Genomic DNA, 23,695 nt, shown 5'->3' with positions numbered 1-23,695 from the left:
TGGGATGTCCTTGAGTGCCAAGAAACCACATCCCATCTGGAGAACCTGGCACCAGCCGGGAGGTGACGCTGGAGAAAGGATGAGTCCCTGAATTTCATTTATGTTTCACAGGCCCTGGAATATAGAAGAACAAAATGAAGAAGCCAGGTGTGGTGGTGTACACCTGTCATTCCAGCACTTGGGAGGCTGAGGCAGGAGGATTGCCTCAAGTTCAGGGCCAGCTTGGGCTACATAGCGAGTTCAAGGTGCGCACACACACACCAACTAAATTTTTTAAGTGAGATAATGGGAGTCACGTGGCAGGACAGAGGAGGGAGCAGGCCCTGGTGTCGCTATGACCTCTAACTTCCTCTTCAGATTCAGTCTCCCTTGCAAGGGCCTGGAATGACTCTTGGTGTCATCTCCACGGTGTCGGTGTCGGCTTCCCCCAGGCACTATGCAAGCCCCGCTGTGGCCGAGCCAGCTGCCTGTTATCCTGCAGACGCTGTCCACCTGGGGGCAGTGGCAGATCGAAGCTGAGCTAAGGCCGCGTTCCCTCCTCTGTCTCCACTTCCAGTGCCAGCCTAGCTGCTCCCCTTGTGCTCCCTCTCCTCGCTGAGCGGCTGTAAACCAGGGCTCCCCACCCCACACCCCGAGTTCAGTGTTTATGCCACAGGCCCGAAGAACCCAGGGAAGCACCTGCTTGGGGTTGAGGCTCACAGTCCACGTTGTCACAATGACACAGGGGAAGAGGGGCCGCTCGAGGTGCAGGGAAGGGCCGGCTGCCTCCCTCTCTGTGGAGTGCTGCTCTCCAGCAGTGAGCTTGCAGCTCCCAGGAGGATGTCACCCAGTGGTCCGGCCCAGGGACTTCCCGAGCCTCCTGCCTGGCAGTGGGGTGGAGACTGCCTGGTCTCTCACAGTACCACAGAACTTGTACAGCAAGTAACACTGTTGCTATTTTATCAGCAGTGTACTAATGCTCTGAAATTCAGCCCTGCCCTCTCTCTCCAGGGCCTGAAGTCAGCTCATCAGAACTCTGTTAAGACAAAAATCCCTCCCCTCCCAGGGTTACGGGAAAGGGGGCATTACAACTCCCACCATCTTATGCTGGCAGCCATAGGGGTGGCCTCCCTGGGCTCAGGGGGAAAGAAAGAAGGAAGGAATGAAAGAAAGAAAGAGAGGGGGAAGGAGAAAGAGAGAGGGAGAAAGACATCAACACATCAATTGTTTATTTGTTTATTATTTTCGAGACAAAGCCTCATTATGTCGTTCAGGCTGGGATCCTCCTGCCTCAGCCTCCTGAGTGCTGAGATCAAAGACGTGAGCCACCATGCCTGGCTAAAACTGTAGTTGATTTTTCTCAGACAAAATTCTTGGTTATATTTCCAAGTGTTGTTTAAAATTTTATAGCTCTTAGAGCCAACAACAGTGCATCAAATGGACCCAGTACACAGACTGTGAAACCCCAGAGGGTGGTACCGTGGCTCGCTCCCGCTCCCGGACGCACTGGACATCATCAGTTGTTAGCCCGCCTGGAAGGAGGAGGAATGCGCCAGGGCTCCCATGTTTAAAGGGAGCAATTTCAGAGGCGTCAGGGGCCAGACAGTGTCTGGAATCAGCCGAGTCACGCTGGAAAGCGGGGAGGGGAGGCTGTGCTCCGGAGAAAACAGATTCAAGCCTTTGTGGCACCTGGCAAGCAAGGTCCAGCATGGGTTCCGCAGTGTGTCGGCCAATGCAGTCCTAAGTCCCCTGTTCTCACACACATTTGAGGGTGTCAGATTCACAGCCTCAGCACGCCAGACCTCAAAAGCAAGTTCTGGAGATAATTACGTGCAATAAGCACTTCAGAAATCAAACGTTAAGTGTCCATTCATATTTCTCTCTCTCTTCTCTTGCCCTCTTTTTGTTTTGTTTTGTTCTTTGAGACAACATCTCACTATGTAGTTCAGGCTGGCCTCAGACTCCTAGTAATCAGCCTCCCCAATGCTGGGATTACAGGTGTGCACCACCACGCCCGGCTTCCTATTTCTCTTCTCAAGCAGATGACAATATCCTGCACCAAAAGCAACACGCTCACTCTCATCGATAGGGAAGGGGTAAAGTCTCCAAGATTTAAAAACAAAGACCGGAAACCAAACAGAAAGACCCCCAGTCGGTCAGCATTCCGCCCAGCCATTCATTTAGGGTGGGCGCCTCATGGAGCTTGGCTCCAGGCTGGCCAAGTGCTCTCTTCGGTCCTGAATGCTGTGACAGACACAAAGCCTGGCTGGAACAGGCTGCGGCGTGAATGTGCTTTGCAGTCCTCACCACCTCCCAGGGTCTGTGGTCTCAGCCTCACGCACACAGAGGCAACTGTGAGGTCCCTCTGCCCACCTGGAATCGGCACTGCCTTTGTCAGGGACGGCGCTGGACCCCATGGTTTGTGGCCACTGCACAGACAAGCGTTACTGGTGCTGCTAGGACCAGGCCCTGGCGTCGTCCTGGTGGCCTCAGCTTGCTCCATGTCTGCGCCCCTGGGAGAGAACTCCCTGCCTCTCCTCACAGGCCCGAGCATTTGGTCTCATGGCGTGTATCACGTGTGTCTCTGTGATAGACAGGCGAGTGGAGCCAAGGACAGTGGGCAGCTGGAGAGGCCCTGGGCCCGCGGGGGAGTCCGGGTGGCCAGGCCTCATCAGCCAAGCAGGAGCCCAAGGTCAGAGTTAGCAAGAGCCAGGTGGACAGTGAGGTCCGGGGACAGCAAGGAGACGGTGGCCGCTGTGACAGCTCTGCCCCTGCAGGTGTGGAAAACGCCTTCTCCTTCTCATTTTGTTCCTTTAATGAACCACCTGGACAGACAGCGGCCAAGAGGCCCCTGCAGACGGGCCTGCCCCGGCCTTGACTCCTCGGGCCCATTTCCAGCGTAAGCAAGCTGGTTTAGTCCTGTGGGCCTACCTCAGCCTGACTTGGGCGGTCTGAGCCTGCCTGTTGTGTGGTATAAAAGCTCCTGGACAGAGTCCCTCCCAGTAGCAATTACTGGGAGCTATGTGCCCAGGAGGCAGGGGCTGGAGGACAAAGTCACCACCCAGGAAGGACTGGAGGTGGCCGAAGGGATTCTCCCCGTGGCCTCCGGGCGGCCCGCCCTGCCGGCCTCTTCACCTCAGCCCGGTGCTGTGGATCCAACTTCCGGCCTCCAGAACCATGGCAGAATAAACTTCTGTTTGAAGCCACCAAGTCGGGGTCACTTGGTAAGGTGGGCGTGGGACACAGACAGCACCTCGGCCCTGGCTGGTTGTGGAAGGGGCAACCCCAGGCCAGGCAACGTGGATCTCCAGATACGTGTTCGGAACAGTTTGGGGGGCAGAGCTGGAGAAATGTCCCATGGCTCAGAGGCTGGCTGTGAACCCACATGGGCCACGCCTGCCTCACAGGAGGGCTGTTTGTTCTGCACCAGCAATGCAGACAGGTGAGGTTCGTAGTGTTAGGGACCTCATAGCATCCATCGGACACCAGCCAAACCCAGTCTTTGAAGGAATGGAGTCAGCGGCAGCGGAAGGACACATCCGAGCAACAGGCTAAAGCCCTGGCAACACAGGTTACTGGACACAGCCTTGGTTCTGCAGGGCACGCAAACCGGGGAGACCTCGGCCTAGAGCAGCAGGAGGAACAGCAGAGCAGTGATTGGAGTGCAGCTGAGCCTCAGGGGGAGCCGCCCCGCATGGGCCCTTGGAGAAGCAGTGGACCCATTCCGCAGACTGACAGGGAGCGGGTGAGGAGGTGAAGCTGGGGCAGCGCCCCCTGGTGGAGGGCAGTGCTACCCTCAGAAGCACCAGGCGTCCAACTCTGGGGCAGAGGCTGCAGGCCCCTGGGCACCATGGGAGGGTGATGCCCAGCCAAGCTGACCCCAACTGCAAAATGGATTAGATCCCAGGCTTGATGATCACAGCACTCGGGAGGCCGAGGGAAGACACTCCACCAGGCCAAGGCCAGTCTGGCCTACACAGTGAGTTCAAGCCAGCCTACACTACACAGCAAGACTGTCTCAAAACAAAAGGGAGCAGAAGGGAAGGAAGCAAAAGTCCAGCTGGAGCTGGGCTGAGCAGCTACAGAGCAGCCAGAGAGGCTGGGGGCCAGGACAGAGCAGGGCTGGTGAGGATGGTCCCAAGGGGCACATACAAGTGGACAGACAGGGCCTGGTGACGGTGGGGTAGCAGGGCAGACGGTGCCCGCCTAAGTAGGACAGGGCAAGGGAGGGGCGGATGGAAGGGAAGGCAGGGCACAGACAGTGAGTTCAGCTGTGAGTTTGCCGTGGGCATCCAGATGTTGATTCTAGCAGATGGTGACTAAAGCTAGGTGTCCTGAATAAACGAATATACACTGGTGGGGCTTCAGGCGGGGCTGCACTGCATGGTAACAGTGCCCTTCCACCACAGCTACTCACTGCGCTGAGCTGCACTAGGCCTGCTGCAGGCCGAGGCAGATAGGAAGCGCACGGGAAGGTGGAAGGGTCTGGGAGGCTAATCCGGGGGCACCGGGGCAAGAGGCAACAGAGAAGCCACACAGGAAGCTTGGAGCGCCCAGGAAAGCATCAAACCCAGAACGGGTGAAATGTCAGTGACTCCGTTTATTTACTTGTTTGCTTGTTTGAGACAGGCTCTCCCTGTGCAGTTCAGGTCGGCCTTGAACTCACTATGTAGCCCAGACTAGCCCTGAACTCTCTGAGACCCTCCTGCCTCAGCCTCCCCAGTGCTAGGATCACAGGCATGCGCCACCACGCCTGGCTCCATGGCTCCCTTAGGCAAGGTGTGTGTCGGAGGGGTGGACAGTGGAGCCAGCTGCAGGTTCTGGAGGGTGAACTTCCGCCCAAGAGTCAAGGACAGCCTGTGAGGCTTCGCGAGGAAGCAGGTGGCCTCTCACTCTTCCCTAAGATCACTTCCGCTGCAAAGCCAGAATAAGGAGGGTTGAGGGTGGGGAGCAGTCGAGAAGCCATGGGAAGGGGAGGAAGGGCTGCTGCTCAGAGAAGCTCGAGGAGCAGGCAGACAGAACTTGGGGGCAGGGTGAGCCCTGGAGGTTCAGGAATGGGGGGCAGTTCCACGATCAGGTTCCTGGGTGAGTCCCCAGGGCAGTGTGGCTTGGGAAACCTAGGGTGAGCCTGGAGGGGCAAATGAGCCAACAGGGGAGGCAGGAGGCAGGAAAGCCGGGGCTATGACACCACTGAGCTACCGGTTCCCAAGAAGGAAGCGGTGAGTGCCACCAGCTAGAGGGCAGAGACAGGAAGGTCTCTAGTGATCCTCTGATTACACTGGAGACACCAGAGGGCACCAAGCCCTCATAGTGTCTAAGTGCCTCTAAGGTAGTGGTGCACACCTGTAATTCCAGCACTTTGGGAGGCTGAGGCAGAAGGATCACAAATTCAAGTCCAGCCTGTGGAACTCAGTGACTTAGGGAGACCCTGTCTCAAAATAGCAAGTGCATCAAGGGGACCCTAAAACTCAAGGCCCTTTGAAAGGTACAATCACCTTCAAGTGCAAGGCCCTTCTCCTTTTGCAGCTCAAAACATAAAGATACCCTTGCAAGTTCTTGAACAGTCGAAGAAATATTTAAGGTGCAAGAATTTTCAGACCGGGCTGGGGATTTAGCTCAGTGGTTTCTCCGCCCACTACACAAGCGCAAGGACCACAGTTTGATCCCCGGTACCAAAAAAAAAAGAATTTTCAGACCAATGGTCTGAAAAAAACCACTGACAACAGAGCTATAGGTTTGAGGGCAATTTTTTCACATCCATGAACCTAAGGCAAGATTGTTTCTTTTACGTGCTTGTCAAGCACTTCCTACATTACCTTATACAGGGTCCTGTGCATCCCGTGACTTAAAAATTAACACACGCTTGACAGGTATTAAAACTGATTTTAAAATCCAGAACTTTCCAGGGTGTGGTCTAGAATTCCCTTTGGAAGGCAGGCCCCAAGCCGCTGTAGGCTTCGGAGCCAGAGAGCCTTTCTGCAGAGCTCTCTGCGGTCCGGCATTCCTGCTATCCGGTCCGGTTTTGATGGAGTTGTCATAGTCATGCAACTAAAGGAAGCCGACGAGATACCAAGGGAGGGCTGGCGCTACGGAAAATCGGATGCTGTCCTGGTCGCTGGACACCTTCTCTTAGGAGAGGTCTGTGAGCGCGGGACACTCGCGCCCGGATGTGCAGCTTTACCGCTCGTCTCCGGCCAGGTCCGGGGCGCCCCCGCAGGAGACGCGATCGCACGTCGCCGGCCACGAGCTGCGCAGCGCCGATCCTCCCACGGGGCCCTGGCCCTGGCCCTCGCCTCCGCGGGCTCCCGCGGGGAAGAACTGCAGCGGCCACGGTGGTCTGGTCGGGCTCCGCCCGAGCCCAGCCCGGCCCAGCCCCGGGCCCGCTGCCGCCCCGCCGCCCTTCAGGATGGCAGGGCGCCGGGCCGCGACCCACGCGGAGGACGCGGGGACCCACGCGCCGCGCGGGCGCTGCCTCCGCCTTCGTCGCCCCGCCCTCCCGGCCCCCCGCGCCGCGCACCTCCCTCGCCCCGCCCCCCGGCGCCCGGCGGCCAATCCCGGCGGCGCGCACGTGACGAGCGCTGCCTGCGATGACCTCATCCCTGGTGTGGGATGACGTCAAATTCAAGATGGATGGAATCACAGCGGCAGCGGCGGCTGCGGCGCGCGCGAGCCGAGTGTGAGCAGAAAGGGCCTGACACCAAACTCCGGGCTGAAGAACGGTGAGTAACTGTCACGTCCCTCGCTCTAGGAGAACTGCAGGGCCCCGTAGGGGGCGATAGCCTTCCAGCAAAACGCGGCCTTTCCTGACGTAACTCTGAGGTGATTTCTCTCTTTTTCCTCCACCAGCGGGCTGCGGGCTCCGGGCTTTTCTGCGCCTGCGCGGCACCGTGGCTCTCACCGAGCATGCTCGATCTCCCACGTAGGCTCCTGTGCTCTCACACTGCTCATGCTCCTTGCCCGGACTTGGCCTCGCCCTGGCGACTGCGCATGCGTGGCCCTCCGGCCGGCAGTGCGGTTCACCCTGTCTGTGTTGCCCGGGGTACCTGCCGCGCGGGGCGCAGCGCGCGTCCCTCTCCGCAGAGCCGTTGCTACGCCCTGCGGGGGAGGGCGCGCGGCCCAGTTCTGGGCAGGTGCCGGCTTGGCCTGGCTGAGCGAGCGTGCGCGGTAGCTGGTGGGCGGCCGCGGGGACCCCGCACCCGTCGCGCCCGCTCCCCTGCCAACGGAGCGTGACAGCCGGCTGGCCAGGTTGGCTCCGCGGCCCGGCGCACCCTGCGGACAGCCGGACCTCGGGGCGCTCCCCTGTTCCCCTGTCGCCGGCCTTCGCCTGGCCATGGGGCGGGGGCGGGGGCGCGGGAGCGGGGCGGGACGCTACGCGATGGAGCCCGCTGCACCCCGCGCCCTTTCCGGCCCCGAGCTCCCGGAGCGCATCCGGTGTGTGCAGGGCCCCTCACCTGGTGTCGGAGTCCCCGGGGAACCCCGCGGCTCAGACTCGCACCCAGGGAAGCACGGGTGAGGGGTTAGGACTTAGGACAAGCGCCCGGTGGCAGTGACCCTGAGAGGCTGGGAGCCCTCGCCTAACCTGAGACTTTTCCTGCAGTGCGTGGGCCCCCTGCCTGTCACCTCTAGCGTCTGAAGGCAAGTGTGTTACAGCATAGTCCAGCGGTTGTTCATCAGCATGAGCCTGAGTCATCAGTTACCCGGTTTGTAGTCAGTTCCTCCTTCCTTGCTTAAGAGAACAAAGAGTGGGCTCATCCATTTTAAGATTTCTCCTTGAAAATCACGTTTTAAAATTTACTCTCGTGCTGAAGGGAGGAAGGCCTGCCTCCACCTCTGATGACAAATATAAGTTAGGTTAACTTTACCTCCTACTGTTGATGGTCAAGCAAACGTAGACACAGGCATAACTTCAGAGTAACTTTTTGCTTCATTCTTCCTTTTGGTACTATTGAAAGTATCATGTGCTTCATTCTGTGAAAAATTGAAGAAAATATAAGTTCTCCCCCAAGGAATTTATAGTATCTTATGTTAGGAAAGTATACGTATACGCTGGCAAGGGTTGAAAACTACAAGTAGCAGAAGAGGGATTAGATTATCAAGGAAGTCTCCAGAGAAGGAGGAGGTAACCAAGGAGACAATTTTGGTTGCCCTTGAAGTCTGTGGGGCTGTGAAGGCAGACACCATCGTTGTCCTAGGGCTCGGTTTATGTCACAATGACTGGCCAAAGGGAAAAGTGGGATCTCTGGCCCCGGAGACCTAGCTGTCAACTAAGACAGGGATAAGGATGGGGACACAAAAGTGTGGGCCCCCACCGCTGTTCTGGACCTTGGCGTATACTGGGACAGGGCTGGTCATCATCTAGGAGCTATGAAACCCGTAGGAGCACACAGACAGAGCAGAGATGCCGGGTGCCCGGCCTGTAATAGGCGGGAAACAGCAAGTCCCCTGATTTGGCTCTCACTGCAGTGGATACCTGCCAGCCCGAGCTGGGCTGGGAACATGCAGGTGAAGAAGAGCTCTTCCTTATGGGGAGTCTCCCGAGGGAGGCAGAGCACAGGCAGACCACTGAAACAGCTGAGGGGTTACTGCCGAGAGATGGGGTATTCTAGCATGCAGGTGACCACTGCTGGCCAAGCCAAGCTGCAGAAGCTTAGTAGAGCTCCTGGTGTTTCAGCTGGATCTTTCTACCGAAGGTAAGTTAGGTGAGGTAGAGAAGATACTTTAGGTGGCAGAACTGGGTGTGCAGGTTGGTAAGGCAGATTGTAAGGAGTGCCCATAAGGTGCAGAGGTGAACTGAGACAGAATGGAGCTTTGTGTGTCAGTCTCCAGCTTGGGGTTTTTCTCCGGGAAGTAGTAGAGAATAGTGTTCTAAATCAGAGCAGAGATGTGACCAGCTTTACTTAAAGAAAACAATGAAAAGGCATGGTTTCCACTCCTGCATTTAACTGGAGTAGAGGGGAAAGAAAGATCAACCAGTACTTACTATTATGCACAATAGCACAGTGGGCACTGTGAAGAGTGTCGGGAGATAGTAAATAATTTATCGGTCGTTACCGTCCTGTGAGGGGCCCCAAAAGATCAGCAGCATTAGCCGGTGCCTGCTGGGGATGACAGGGAACCTGGGAGGAAGTGTTTGTTCATTCTAAGCTGAAGTAGTCAAGGAAGGTGTTTTGGGTCAGCAGGGCTGGTTCCTCCTGTGGCCTCCCTGCTTGGCTTGCAGGTGTCCTCCTCTGCGTCTTCATAGGGTTGGCCCTCTGATTTTGTTCTGATCTCTTCAGGATACTGGTTATATTGGGTTAGGGCACATTTTAACTTAGTTGTCTCATTTTAGCTGAATTACCTCCAACTCAGCCCTGATAGAAGGCTTCCTGGAGGACTTGGAACTTGAGGTGAGCTGGGGAGGAGTTAGGCATGGCCTAGGACCCCCAGATCTAGTAACAGAACAAGTAAGGTAGGAAGGGACGGAATATCAGAAGCAGGGTGTTATCACAGGGAGTAGCTAAGGGAAAGAATTTAAAAAGCATTGGTAGTTTGAAAGCTGGTTTTAATAGAAGCTTGGAGTTCAGGTTTTTAAATTTTTGTATTTTAGCCTAATGGAGAGCCATTGCTAGTACTGGTTTGTTTTTAACCAGAGCACAGGCCCTCTCTGTTCATTCAGGTCTTAGGTCTCCTCTAAAAAATTACAACATGGCCTTTCCTGACCGTCCTCTGCAGCCCACCAGTCTTAATTCCCATCAGGGCACTTAGTGCATGGGAAGTTATCTTTTTATCCGTTTGTTTTCCTGTTCATCATCTAATTGAGCTCACTAGAAAGTGGGATCTTTGTTTGAGCACTCCATATTTCAGATGCATTTAACCACACCTTGCACATGAGAAGAGCTTGATAAATAAGCTGAATCAGTAATAGCAGGACCGACTGTGTATGTCAGGCCTGGTCAGAGCTTTGCTTCAGGCAGGTCACTCTAGCAGCAACATTGAAGGAGGGTTTGGAAGGCATGACAGGAAGGGTGAAGGCCACGTGGAAATGGATTAGTTAGGGTTCTGTAGGAAGAACAGAAACTGACCGGCTGGCTTGAATTGAAAAAGAAATTTATTATAAAAGCCCAAGGTTGTTCTTAGAGTTTAAGGGAAAGCTAAAAAAAAAAACATGGGACTGGAAAGTCCAAAACCAGACTGATTCCAGCAGTCCGTGTATCAGCACCAGCAGTTGGTCTTCAGGCTGCTACTGAACTGAATCATTCGGGCCCCATTCATCTGCGGGCTTTGTCATTGTCTGCAGGACCCATGTCTGGGGAGGAAGGCTCTCACTGGCCTGGCGTTGGGTGTGTGCCTGCTGCTTCAGACGGTGCCCAGAGCTGCTGGGAGGCTGGAACAGCAGCACAGGCTGTGATGGGGACTGCTCTGCTGCAGTGTGGGGAAGGCCTGACCTGTGTGATCCATGGCAGAGTCCCCCGGAGAATATAACCTCGAGCCACATCACAGGGGGAGGGGACAGAAGAGACAGATGCAGGTAGTAACCTGACTCTGACTCCTGCGAAGGATTGGGTCTCCAGGCCTGCCTTTGAAACCTGAGGCAGTGGATGCTTTCTCTGTGTCTGCACTGTCAACAAGTATGATGATGAGACTGGGCTCAGGGCCACCCTCCTGTCCCCCCTGAATAGTGAGGTCAGTCTGGGAGAGTGAGGGCCGAATTCGGAAGGGAGGGCGTGCTTCTGTCCAGAGTCCAAGGCAGGTGCTCTGTGTGTGCAGCTGGGTGAGTGCCTGTGCTGTGCCTGCCTCTCCTTCTGTGTCCAGGTTAGGGTCATCTGAGCAGTGTCCAGCATGCCAAAGGCCAGCATTCCCAGAGTTCAGTGTAGGGTAATACTGGGGATGTGAGGAGACATTTCCCTATGGGACCATTAGAAAGTTTCGTGAGCCAGTCCTAGAGAGGCACTTAGCTGTGACACCAGCCCGAGTTTTATCTTTGAAACCTGAAAATAGGTAGATCATTTTGGCCCCTTTCTTGTCTTTCCTTCCCTCCCTCCCTCGTGCCTTTGTATTGAGTGGCTTTCTTCACTTTCTTCTGCTTCCGTCCCCAGAATACTCTGTATACCAAAATTGCTACCTTTCCCTCCATCCCCTCAAATATCTTTATTTCCTACAGCTGATCCAGCCTTGCTTAAGGAAGAAAATAGCTAGTTAAAATAGTTTATATTAAGATATGGGTACCCCACCCCAAGTGCTTAGTGTACCAGAAGAATTTGAGGTGAAGGTATGAAGTAATTTTCTGGGATGCAGCTGTAGGTCTGTCTTGTGCTCATTCTAGGGAAGAAGACTTGTGGCCAAGGTGAGCCTTCAGGAGTTGTTAGGCCTGGGGAAGATCAGACGAGCACTTCTGACGTGTCTGCAGTAGAAATGTGGAGAACAGAGCCTTTGGCCTTCTGTAGTTGTCAAGTGGGAGTCTCAGGCCTTCCCTGATGTCCCCACTAAGCTCGGTACCCCCTCCGCCCCTGGCCATCTCGAAAGCTTTCTGAAATCATTGTCCTCCCAGCACTCTGCATTTGTCATCATAGTGTTGACCAAGGTGGCCAGCTTGCTCACCTCCCTTCACAGCACCCCACTGTGCACAGGGAGGAGATGGAGAGAGGCGGAAGTAAGGCATGTGCCAGCCAGGGGTTGTGCCCTTCAGATGAGGCTCTTGCTGCTGTTGCTTTGCTAGGCCTCCCGGGAAGGTCCCTGTGGTGGAGGGAGTGTTAGCCCCAGTGGTCATGCATGGAAACTGGCACCTGGGGAGGCCTCGTGGTCTGCAGAGCGTCCGTACTGCGCTGGCCACAGGTGGTCTGCTTGAAAGACTTCCATGGAACTGTTGTGTCTCCCTTGACTATTGGCCATAAAGAGTCTATTACTTTGAGATTTTGGGAAGCAACATGAAATAATTCTGGCAGCATGGGACAGTGTTTGTGTGGGAGATCCTAGTGGTCAGCCGGCCAGCTGTGTCAGAGTGTGGCTTCCAGGAGGTTCCTCTCAGCCTGTCCTGCTGTTCAGAGCAAGCCTTTTCTTTCATGTCCCACCACTTTCCTGTTAGGAGCACCCTGAGTTTTCTGCTGCGGCCACCCTGCCAGCGCTTGTGCCTTGTCAAGCCAGGTGACGGTGAACAGTGGAGATGGAAGGGGCCATGGCCAGCAGTGGTGACCTGCGGTTACGCCTGAGGTGCGCCATCTTCGGTAAGCCAAGTAAACCTGCAGGAGGACGGAAATCCCTGTGTCTGGACCCTGGAACTGCACCAAGGAGAAGCTATACCTGAGCAGTCAAACAGGTCTCTGCCGAGGGCTGCCGGGCAGGAAGTGGAAAGGCCCTGAGACCCCATCTGCCTCCACCAGCCACTCCACAGAGCCCTGCTGGGTCAGCTCCAGACACGAAGCTGCTGCCCTGTTCTGACTTTGCTCTTCAGCTAGGTTGTTACACTCAATAGAAACATGCATCTACTGTGGTTAAAGAGTGGAAATCCAGGGCCAGGGATTTAGCTCAGTGGCACTGCTGCCTGCCCTGAAAGTGCAAGGACCCGAGTTCGACCCCGGTTCCAAAAAAATAGAGTAGAAATCCAGTGTTAATTCTTTGCAGCTAGCCTAGGAAAGGGGCCCTTGTCTTCAAGGCCTAATAATTGAATTCAGATGTCCAAGCAAGGCCCTCACCTGGAGGAGGAGCCTACACCTTCCCCAGCAGCCCCTCTCCCATGTAGGGCTGGAAGCTCCTGCTCCTCCTCACTGGAGACCCTGCCTCGGGGCCTCCTCCTCCCTGTACCTCCCCTTTGCTCCAGCCAGACTGAACCTCCTGCAGCTCCTGCGGTGCCTCAGGCTCCGTCTACCTTGCCTGGACTGCCCTTGCTCCTTAGTAACCTTTGCCTTCTCTCCTCTCCGCGCTCCCTGATTCCTGTCCTGCCCACAGTCTCCTCCGGGTCTGCGTCTCCCTTTGCAGCCTGTCTGCCACCTGCACACTGGACTGCGCCAACAGATTACCTTGGCCTATTCCTGGGCAAGGCTTCCACTCCAGGAGGTAGGCCATACTGCTTGGGTGGACAGCCTTCCGGCAGTAGAGTTCTAGAACATTCTGAGCAGATCCTGGCCGTGTGGCACATGCAGTGATGCCTTCAAGAGCCCAGGCTCTGGGACCACAGCTGTCTCGGTGGCCGGAGGCAAACAGTTGACCTTTCAATTGCTCATTTCCCCAGCTTGGGAAACAGGCATGGTGGCGTGTCTCTCAGAAGATTACGTGAGAATCAGAAGAGGAAAGAGGTAGTGCCATGTAGGTTAAGAGCCCCACCTCTGAGCATGCCCTGCTGCCTATCTGTGTGGTCTCCAGCAGGTGCCTTGGCCTCTGTGCCTCAGTTTCCTTGTGTGTACACCAAGGGCAGTAATAACACCTACCTCCTAAGGTTGTGTAAGTCCTCAGTACACAGACGATGTTGATGTTGAGGTATTTCAAGTATACCGCCCGTGTTTGCCTGGGAGGAGTGGAAAGTGATACTGTCCAGTTCTCGTGCCCTGGCATGTCCAGGCCTCGGACATCTTGAGCCACTTGTCTAGCAGGGGGGCTTGCTGATGACTCAGTGGGGGTCACAGCCAGAAGAACGGCTTGATCTTCCCAGGATTTCCAAGGATAGTATTTGTCTGTAGCTCACCTCTTTGTGACTCTGTTATTTTCCCTGGTTCCCAGATGTTTTTGTTCAGAGAAGATAAAAGCCTATGCCCCAAGACATCAGAAGCAGTTACTTAGAGCAGAGCCAGGGCCCTGAGGAAGGAAGAAGCCTTTCTAACCAGCGGGCAGTGAGAAGAGTGCTGTGTGTGGCTCGTGTCCGTGGGCCTGGCCCCCTCTCGGGCTCAGCCTTCCCCCGGGCCCTTGGCTGCACCTGCGGCTTTCAGTCTCTCATTGCCTTGGTCTGAGTTCCCCACAAATCAGACCCAGATGAAAGGGTTTGAGTGCAGATGTTTATATGGCAATGCATGTTTCCATGGGCTGTAGGAAGTGTCCTCGCAGAGGGTTAACAAACAAGTTGCCGCTTGCATGTGGAGTGCCAGAGTGGAGTTCCGCACAGGACAGCCCTGAGCTCCTGAGTGCAGGACACCCTCTATCTGTTCATCTCTAACCCTGTCCTCCTGTTGTCCCCTGCGGCTATGCCATTAACAGTCCTAGTGGCTGTGCTTCCCCTTCCCCATCCTGTGCCCCACCTCTGTTCCCCACAGGCAGCCAGAGCCGCTGTGTGCTCTGTAGCAGCATAATCCAAGCTTCATCACTTCTCTGCTGTGCAGCCCTCCCTGACACCACAGGCTGGTCCCATGCTCCCTGGAGTCCTTCGGGTGCCATTGGTTGAGTAGTGAACGGCGCAGGTTGCTGGCGGTACTGGCGGTGCGTGGTACTGCTGAATTGGCAGTAGATGTTGCTAGCATCTCGCTTGAGGCTCACCATGGCACTGTGTGGAAGCTGCCTTGAGGCTCAGCGGGTGGGCTCGCCTGGCACACTGGCTGTCGAGCTGTCTCCACTCTGACCCGACCCGCAGAGAGGAACTGCATCCCACTCGGTGTGCACTCACATGGGTGGCGGTGTCTGTGACCGAGCCAAGTGGTCCAGATCTTACTGTGGCCGTTTTCTGCTCTGTCCCAGGTGGTTTTTAAGTTGCTAGTTTCCAACTGCTCAGTTGAAGTTAAAGACCCATTTGATGAATCACCTCTCCAGCTCTTGCTTCTGTATCTGTTGCTTTTCCCTGTGGCAACATCTCAGAAATTCTTAGCACACCACACGCCCGTACATGGCTGAGTCAGGGCCTGTGGCGTCGTAAACTTCTTTCTGCTGAGGGGCTTTCCATAAACAGATGTGTGATTCTCAAACTACCTGAGACTGAAGGAGTTTCCAGTGGCTGACAGAGAAGACAGTGAAGGGAAAGTATCTCTGCCAAGCAGTCGCAGGTAGATTGGGTTTTGCCTTTCCTCTGAAAGATGGAGCCAGAGTGAACAGAGTCCTGCCTGCAGGCTCGGGCCAGGTGCTGGTGTGGGGCTGGGCTGCAGGCATCGTCCGCAGAGCAGGGCTGCAGCCTGAGTCCACTCCTGACCGAGGCGAGAGCAGCGCTGAGAGGCGTGTGCCCTGCCGTGCGTGCATGCGGTGGCTCCTCTCTGAAGGCCTGTGAGAACCCTTGCACTGCTGGGGCCCGGCGTGGCCCTTCTCCAGTGAGCAGGCTCCAGCGAAGCTGTCGCCATGTGGTTAGTCCTTCTGGATCTATTCTAATAGCAGAACAAATGTCACGGCAATTTTTGCGTTGTGTGATTCTGGACGAAACCCAAGGCCCCATTCAGGCTACGCCAGCTGCAGAACCACAGCCCTGAAGCAGTTTTTGAGAGAGAAGATGGCATTATGAAAGCAAACTGGAGAGACCTGCGGGAAGGGTCAGTGAAGGGCCACCTACAGCGGAGGGAGTGGAGAGGAGCAGAGTGCCAGGTATTGCTCGGGCACTGCCTCCCTGAGCTGGTGTGTCTTTGCAAGAGCACATCTGTACTCTTCTTTGATAACAAGTTAAATGCCCATTCATCGGGTAATCTCTGAAAGTTAAAGCACATTTATTGAGTGCTTGGTAGGGTTAGATGCTGGCTCCTGACCCCCTTGCCACAGCCCCAGGGGAGGGTGTGGCGTTCTTCCCACTGCACACGAGGGACCGCATGCAGAGGCCAGTGGACGAAACTGGGGCTCAGCTTGCCAGGCACGGGCACCGGAGCGCACACTGACCCTACACTAGGCGCCCTCAGCTCGTTTTTAGATTGGAGAAGAGTTTCAGAGAAATCTCAGTTGAAACGCCTTAAATTTAGAGCCATTCTGGTTTTTGTGCTGCTGTTGAAAATAGGACTTGGTGAGGTAATAGTATTCAGGAGATGGCAAGGCACTTAGTGTAAGAAGGAAAGCACTTTCCCATTCTGTCGCACTTGTAACACTTTTTCAACATTTGGGTTCGGTTAGCAAATGATTTTTCTCTTTCTCAGTTTTTGCCTATTTTTAAAGGTCTGATAAGACCTCTACTTTGCCGCTTATTGCTACCATTTCACTTAAGCATGTACAGTGATGAAACTCATTCAGAACTATAGACTCGAGGGTTTTCATAATTCTTATTTATTTCCCCAATTTCTTAGATCGAGCAGCACATGGGTAAGGACCCTAGATACTAAATCTTTATTTTCATATACCAGGTATCACATTTCACTTCCATATCTACCTGCCAGGTGCTAGCAGCCTTCTGATGGTATAGAAGTGCCTGCTGTATCTTTTGTTCTGAAAATTCTTCACTTTCATGCTTGATGGTCTGTCTAAACCATGAGACATGCGATTTTATGCTTTCACTGCTGTTTCAGTAAGGTTGTTCAGAAAGCTCATGGCGCCCCTGCCCCAGAGCTGTTTGCAGCTTTGTGGTGACAGTTTCGCCTCTGTCTTTCAGATAAGCCCCTGCGATGGAGGGGCTACTCCACTACATCAACCCAGCGCACGCCATCTCTCTGCTCAGTGCCCTCAATGAGGAGCGCCTCAAGGGACAGCTGTGTGACGTGCTCCTGATTGTCGGGGACCAGAAGTTTCGAGCCCATAAGAACGTGCTGGCTGCCAGCAGCGAGTACTTTCAGAGCTTATTCACAAATAAGGAGAACGAGGCGCAAACCGTCTTTCAGCTTGACTTCTGTGAGCCAGACACTTTTGACAACGTCCTGAACTACATCTACTCCTCATCCCTGTTTGTGGAGAAGGGCGGCCTTGCTGCCGTGCAGGAGCTGGGCTACAGCCTGGGCATCTCCTTCCTGACCAACATCGTCTCCAAAGCCCCACAGGCCCCCTTCCCGGTGTGTCCCAGTAGGAAGAGAGTGTCTGTGGATGAGGACGAGGCCGGCTCTCAGAAGCGAAGTGTCATCGTGTGCCAGAGCAGGAGCGAAGTGCCCGGGAAGGCCGCTGGTCAGAGCCCGGCTGACCTCAGCCCCGCTTCCCGGCTGTCCCCTAGTGTCACTAGCAAGAATGGCACCAACAAGCCACATGTCCTGAAGCCGGCAGAACCGCTGCCCAGTCTGTCCTTGCCTGAGAAGAGCTGGGCGAAAGATGCTCCCATGGGGTTTGCAAAGTCCCTGGAGCATCCTGGGCTGTTGGATGACCCAAGTAGAAGCAATTTGGTGAAGAGAAACGCAGCACTGCCGTCCAAGCCTCCACATGACAGAGAGGCTGCGGACGACAGGCCAGGGGTGAGCGGGCAGCTTCCAAAAGGCAAAGCCATAGAGATGGCTCTGAAAAGACCACGGCCACCAGTGCTGTCTCTTCGGAGCTCCTCGGAGACACCTTATCTGTTGAAGGAAGCTGGGAAGGGAGGCGGTCAAGGTGAGGAGAGAAACTTGCTGTACTACTCCAAGCTGGGCTTGGTGGTCCCATCCAGTGGGTCTGGGTCTGGGTCTGGGTCTGGAAACCAGAGCATTGACAGAAGCGGCCCTCTGGTGAAGAGCCTCCTCCGACGGTCCCTGTCCATGGACAGCCAGGTCCCGCCGTACTCCCCCTCCATAGACCTGAAATCCCCGCAGGGCTCAGCCACGGCACTCAAGGACGCACCAGGCAGTATTTTCTGTGCTTTATCTCAAAAGGCTTCTTTAAAGGACTGTAGTGAAAGAAAAGCAGCCCTGGATGACCGGCCGCAAGTGCTCCCAGCGCACCGCCTCAGGTCCTTCAGTGCATCTCAGTCCACAGAGCGGGAGGGCCCCACCCCGGTGACCAAGGTGCGCATCAAGACCGAGCCCAGCAGCCCCCTGTCTGACCCCTCAGACATCATCCGAGTCACCGTGGGCGACGCTGCGGCCGCAGCCGCAGCCACAGCCACGAGAGACCTGCCTCTGAAAACCGAGGAGGACCCGAAGGACATGAGCAGGCTCCCCGCCAAGAGGAGGTTCCAGGCAGACAGGAGGTCGCCCTTCAAGAAGGCGAAGATCAGCGAGCATAGGCCCCCGGCCGCAGATGGGAACTGCGAGGACGGCCCGAGCCCTCCTCCGCTGGACGGCGAGTTCCCCGATTCTGACTTGAGCAAAGACGAATTGGGTGAGTTGGAGGGGGCGAGGCCAAACAGAAAGTTTAAATGCAAACATTGCCTTAAGATCTTTAGGTCAACAGCAGGCCTTCACCGCCACGCTAACATGTACCATAACCCAGAGAAGCCCTACGCTTGTGACATCTGTCACAAGAGGTTTCACACCAACTTCAAAGTGTGGACACACTGTCAGACCCAGCACGGCATAGTGAAGAACCCGTCCCCAGCCGCGAGCTCCCACGCGGTTCTGGATGAGAAATTCCAAAGAAAGCTGATTGACATAGTGAGAGAGAGGGAGATTAAGAAGGCCCTGATCATTAAGCTGAGGCGCGGCAAGCCTGGCTTTCAGGGCCCGAGTGGCTCCCCGGCGCAGCAAGTCATCAAGAGGAACTTGCGCCCGCGGGCCAAAGGCGCGTACATTTGCGCTTACTGCGGAAAGGCGTACCGCTTTCTCTCTCAGTTTAAGCAGCACATAAAAATGCACCCGGGAGAAAGAGCCCTCGGAGTACATAGAGCTGCTAAGCCAAAAGAGCACGCTCCTCTGGCCAGCGCGGTAGAGAGCAAGGAGCTTTACCCGTGCCGCCTCTGTAATGCTAAGCTCTCTTCTCTTCTAGAGCAAGGCAGCCACGAGCGCTTATGCCGGAACGCCACCGTTTGCCCTTACTGCAGCCTCAGGTTCTTCTCGCCCGCCCTGAAGCAGGAGCATGAAGACAGGTGTGAGTCCAAGAAGCTGACCTGCCTGGAGTGCATGCGCACCTTCAAGTCCTCCTTCAGCATCTGGCGGCACCAGGTGGAGGTGCACAACCAGAACAGCATGGCCCCCGCTGAGAGCCTCTCCCCGCCCGCGCTCGACCACAATGGGGAGGGGCCGGCAACTGCCAGGCCCCTGGCCCAGCCCGAGCCCGGCAAGGCGAACCACATCTCCGCACCGCCCAAGGACGACAACGCGTTCAGTGACTCTTCGGAGCAAGTGAACTTCGACTCGGAGGACTCCTCCTGTCTCCCCGAAGACCTCAGTGTCTCCAAGCAGCTGAAGATCCAGGTGAAAGAGGAGCCTGCAGAGGAGGCTGAGGAGGAGGCGCCCGAGGCCAGCGTGGCTGCCCGGGACGCGGGCCCCAGCAAGGAGGCCGGGTTGTGGCCCTGCGAGAAGTGCGGAAAGGTGTTCACGGCGCACAGGCAGCTGGAACGGCACCAGGAGCTGCTGTGCTCTGTGAAGCCCTTCATCTGCCACGTGTGCCACAAGGCCTTCCGCACCAACTTCCGCCTCTGGAGTCACTTCCAGTCCCACATGTCCCAGGCCGCTGAGGAGCCGGTGGTGGTACAGAAGGAGGCCGAGGTGGGCCCGGGGCCCACAGACTCGCCCTCACCGCCCCCCCTGCCGCCCCCGCCACCCCTGCCCAAGATTCAGCCCCTGGAGCCTGACAGCCCCACGGGCCTGCCTGAAAACCTGGCCCCGGCCACTGAGAAGCTGTTCGCACCCCAGGAGTCGGACACCCTCTTCTACCACGCCCCGCCCCTGTCGGCAATAACCTTCAAGAGACAGTTCATGTGCAAGCTCTGCCACAGGACTTTCAAGACTGCCTTCAGTCTCTGGAGTCATGAGCAGACGCACAACTGAGCCCCGCCCCGCCGGGTCCCAAGCTGTGGACCACCTCCCTGGAAACAGAGTATTTTTGAAAAAGAGTAATAAAGGCTGGAAATTGTTATGCTTGAATTTAGGCTTCCATAAAGTGATAATGATTGGAAATGTCCTCATGCAACGTGAGAAATAAACTGAAATACCGCAGGTCCGCACCTTGCAGCGAGCAGGGGTTCGACTTCATTACTGTTGGAATTGGGTGAAACCCCACGAATTGCATGGTTCTTCATTCCAAGGTGTCAGTGTAATCACTTCATTGAGGCTTTTGTTTTTTACTCATTTGTAACTAGTGGAATGCTAGCAAAGTATTCCTTCCCTTGGTTATCTCAGACACCTAATTCTAGTTAAATCTTAGCCACGTTCCTAAGACCAAAAATGTATCAGAAAGAAGTGGAGTCGTCGCAGTATTGATTTAGATCTTAAAATACCTTAGCAATAAAAAAAGGTAAACCTCAACTTTAATAAATTATCCTGACACTTGATAAAAACAAGTATTTGGTATTTTGTGGTCATGTAGATCTTTCCTTTTGTATGAAAACTGTGAGAAATTTAAATCAGCAATAGACACACTTAAATTTTTCTGAGGTAGCAGACTTGCCCATGGTCACCCAGTGTAGAGTGGCGGTCACACTGTCAGAAGACGTGGATGGGAGCAGGTTCACAGGGCCCTGCCTGGCCTTCTCCCACGCTGCTGTCGCCTGCCATGGGCACGTCCTGACAGCACGCGTGGGCCGTGGGCCACACCGCGTCCAGCCCTGGTTCACACCCACCCAGGAAGGAGTCGGTGTGCAGTGTCCTCTGATAGATGAAGACCTGAGTGAGACTGGGACAGAAGAGCCAAAGCTGACGTGCAGCACTCACTTTGGACCTCACGGTCGGCGTGGCAGGGGCGGTGGGGCAGGTGTTGGCACGGGGTGGCCTCTGTGCCCTGAGCACACAGTGCAGGGGACGCCCCGCGGTGCCTCACGTGGTGCCCGAGAGTCCCGCCGCCCTCCGGGGTGTGGCTGGGTACCCGGATGCGTGAGAGCTCTTACTCTGGCCCGTGGCCTTTGAGGGGGTTTTCGTCTTTGATGTGCATTGTAATTAATTAGAAGAATTTTAGAAGGTGTTTCCAAAGCTCAGTGGGTATTTCAAACGGGAAAACTTACTTCGCTTGTGTGGAGAGGGTTAGATTCATAAGCAAGAGAAACGCTGAAACTACAGAATCCTTCAATATAGGGACACGATGAAGACTCCCAGTTTATACTTTTTTACCAGCTAGTCTTTCAAATTAAAATCCACTACTGAGATTGAGAACTGATTTTGAATTCATGTTCTAGCAGAACTGTACCCGCCATTCTCATTACCGGCATTCCATAGTAGCGCTAAGATACTCTTTCTATTGAAACACAAGGGTTTTTATAAACTACTAATTGACTTTGTGTATTATAGAAACTATATATGAGATTTTGCCTTTGATCCTTCCACTTGAAAAACTATCAGAAAGCCCAAGATATTTTCGTAGTTTCTATTTTGTTCTTCAATTTGATGGAGAAGGGAAAATAAAAGTAGGTTGCAGTTCCTGATTCTTGCTCAGTCTTTCTATTTCTAGAAGAAATCTATGCATTTTGATGATGCTGACCTCTCCTGAAGGCAGCATCAGGATGGGAGACTGTACCGAGTCCACCCCACCTGTTGCATGGTGTTTCTTACCCTGAACGCCTGGCAGCGGTCACTTATCCAAGAGAAGAATTTCCCTGAGTCGTCACACTGCCATGGCCATTAGAGGCTCCAGAAGCCCCATGACACGTCATGTCTTGGCATTGTACGTTCAGTATCCCAGGACTTGAACCTTTATGCTACATTTTTGAAGGTTTTTTAAATACTTTTAATCAGTAAAAAAATATTTTTGATCTAAGTATAGGCTCTGCATATCTGTTAGATTTTAAAAACTACCAGTGTTTTTGTCTTGTTCACATTTTTGTCTAGGCAAGAAATATAAGATTTCAAATAAAATTTTGAACCAAAAACATTTATAAATGCAATTCTGGTTTTTCTATTACTTTTTATACCGTACCTTAAAAGCATTAGGCTGAAAGAGTTTATTTTGGTGGTCAAAAAAAAAAAAAAAAAGCTTCCACTCATGTAACTATTTTAAATGTTGAGAAGTAGGATAATGAAAGACACCTTAATTGCTTTTTTAGAAGAATGTTTATCTTGGCCAGTAGGCAGATATGTGGTGTAAAATAAATTGGTCTTTCATTGTTGCAACTCTTGAAATAGTAAAGATATTCTTGTAAATGTTTTTCTGATTGTAATTAATTTTTAAAAAGGTAGAAAGTTCACTATTCCTTGTAAGTATTCAGGATGCCTGCTTTTTTATGCAGTTGTGAAAGAATGTAAAATGTTTTAATATATTCTGTTAATCCGAGAATGTTGTTATTTTCTTTATGTGGTGGATGGAGGTGTGACATAAAGTGCGTTTTTTATCATTCAAAGTAAGCAATGGAGGTAACAGATACTGTATATTTTAATTGTAATATTTCAAGATTAATAGTAGACTATTCACCTTTAAAACTAGTATACATTTACAGTTTTACCAGAATGTACAGCAATTCAGTAACCGCATTATTTGCATTTGTGGGGAGACGGCATCCTGGGCTTTCTGTTTTGGAAGAGATCACATGAGGCCTTAGTGCAGCTCCCCCAGTGGCTGATTCCTTCTTACCTAAACCCCTGTCACCCTCTTGGTAACAGAGGGAGGAGGCTGGGAGATGGAAGCAACCGCGCCCTGGCTGGACGGGCAGCTAAGCGCTGGGCAGACCCCTGGCCTTTGCCGCCAGCCCATGTGTGTACGGCTGTAACCTGGAACTTTAAGAAAGAAAATACTTGCATTTTCTTTGTACAAAAATAATTAGATGCCAGTCCTAACAGATTTCTTTATAAATTTCATCCAGTTAACCATTACTGGAATATTACAAGTCAGTTTGTTGATTTCTGATGTCACGTTGATGTTTTTTGCAGTAATTGTGAAATGCATTATTGATTTAAATAATGCTGATACACATTTAATAAGTGTTCTTTAACACTGACTTCTAAGCTTCCTTTGTTTTAAAAATAGGTTTTCCTCTTCTGTGGCGTTAGCACTCTAAGAAGTTGGATGTGTGAGCGATGGCAGGGCTCTTCTGGTGGTCTCCAGAAGGCTTCTAGCTGAACTGAATGGGTGTTGAGCTACTGGAGGAGAAAGACAAGAGAGTTCATGTTGGGTGTTTTAAAAACTCATTTCAGAATCAGGCTTCAGGGAACCGAAGTATTTTACTGTAAATCTTTAAAATAATAGAATTGAGCATTGTTTTGTCATTTGTTAGTGCTGTCTGGATTTCCACTTATTCTTGGTCAATACTGAGTATCAAAAGGTGATAATTTGTGACTGATGTTAACCCCAGTGTCTCATCACCCATTGAAGAGATGCTTGTAAGGACCCGAGTTCGATCCCTGGTACCAAAAAAAAAAAAAAAAAAAAAAAGATTAAAAAAGGAGATGCTCATTGCTCAAAAAACCCAAATGGATGGTTTTGCAGTGGTGTCTGCTTTGATGTGGTATGCCTCAGCAGAGGAAATCCTTCATTTCTTAGGAACAAGCTTTTTTTGGACTGAAAATTAATAGTAAAATAGAATAATGTTAGCCCATTGCTTACTTGTATCCAATTCTGTTGTCTGTTCCTTTGCTGAAGTCTTGGCTGAGAATGATTGGAGTCAATAAATCTGAGCTGTTTTGCTGAGTCCTGGCCTGGTTGGCACCTCAAGCACTTCCAACTTGCGATGGCGGAGCATCGCTTGGGCACCTTTTCCCTGTCTGTCCAAGTTCGTGGTTCCTTATCTGTCTTTCTCTTTCCTTTTGAAGTGGGAGCTTGGAGGGATGGGCGTGTGCATACAGTTTCCAGGCACCCCTGGTTGGTGTTACCCCGAGTGTGGCGGTTGCTGAGCTGGATTTGCTTCTGCTTTAAGGACCTCAGCAGTGCAGCCTTCTCAGCTCTGCTC

General features: G+C 53.4%; 1 protein-coding gene and 1 long non-coding RNA gene across 7 annotated transcripts; one reads left to right on the top strand and one right to left on the bottom strand.

The window, feature by feature from the left end:
* Positions 1-1,201: 1,201 nt before the first annotated feature.
* LOC110348676 (uncharacterized) lies at positions 1,202-6,444 on the bottom strand. The gene is made up of 2 exons (XR_002394125.2): positions 5,796-6,444; positions 1,202-3,604 (listed from the first exon to the last, which is right to left on the bottom strand). It is a non-coding gene; the product is annotated as an uncharacterized LOC110348676 (long non-coding RNA).
* Positions 6,445-6,559: 115 nt separating this feature from the next.
* Zbtb21 (zinc finger and BTB domain containing 21) lies at positions 6,560-23,436 on the top strand. Of its 6 annotated transcripts, none has more exons than XM_021256338.2 (4): positions 7,577-7,679; positions 12,041-12,179; positions 12,901-13,008; positions 16,427-23,436. In XM_021256338.2, the coding sequence occupies exon 4, from the start codon at positions 16,440-16,442 to the stop codon at positions 19,653-19,655; it is 3,216 nt and encodes a 1,071-aa protein (XP_021111997.2). In that variant the 5' UTR covers positions 7,577-7,679; positions 12,041-12,179; positions 12,901-13,008; positions 16,427-16,439; the 3' UTR covers positions 19,656-23,436. The 6 variants fall into 6 exon arrangements, with proteins under 6 accessions (XP_087067539.1, XP_004842510.2, XP_021111997.2 ...); XM_004842454.4 differs by lacking the exon at positions 7,577-7,679 and having other exon boundaries at positions 7,907-12,179; positions 16,427-18,048; positions 18,652-23,436; XM_087211413.1 differs by lacking the exons at positions 7,577-7,679; positions 12,041-12,179; positions 12,901-13,008 and adding an exon at positions 6,560-6,698 and having other exon boundaries at positions 16,427-18,048; positions 18,652-23,436.
* Positions 23,437-23,695: the final 259 nt, after the last annotated feature.

The sequence above is a fragment of the Heterocephalus glaber genome, unplaced genomic scaffold (genome assembly GCF_053883595.1).
Source record: "Heterocephalus glaber isolate CG9 unplaced genomic scaffold, H.glaber_assembly_v1.0 deba00000122, whole genome shotgun sequence".
Classification (NCBI taxonomy): Eukaryota; Metazoa; Chordata; class Mammalia; order Rodentia; family Bathyergidae; genus Heterocephalus; species Heterocephalus glaber.
Note: the sequence above shows the minus strand (reverse complement) of the source record. Positions and strands in the feature narration are given on the sequence as shown.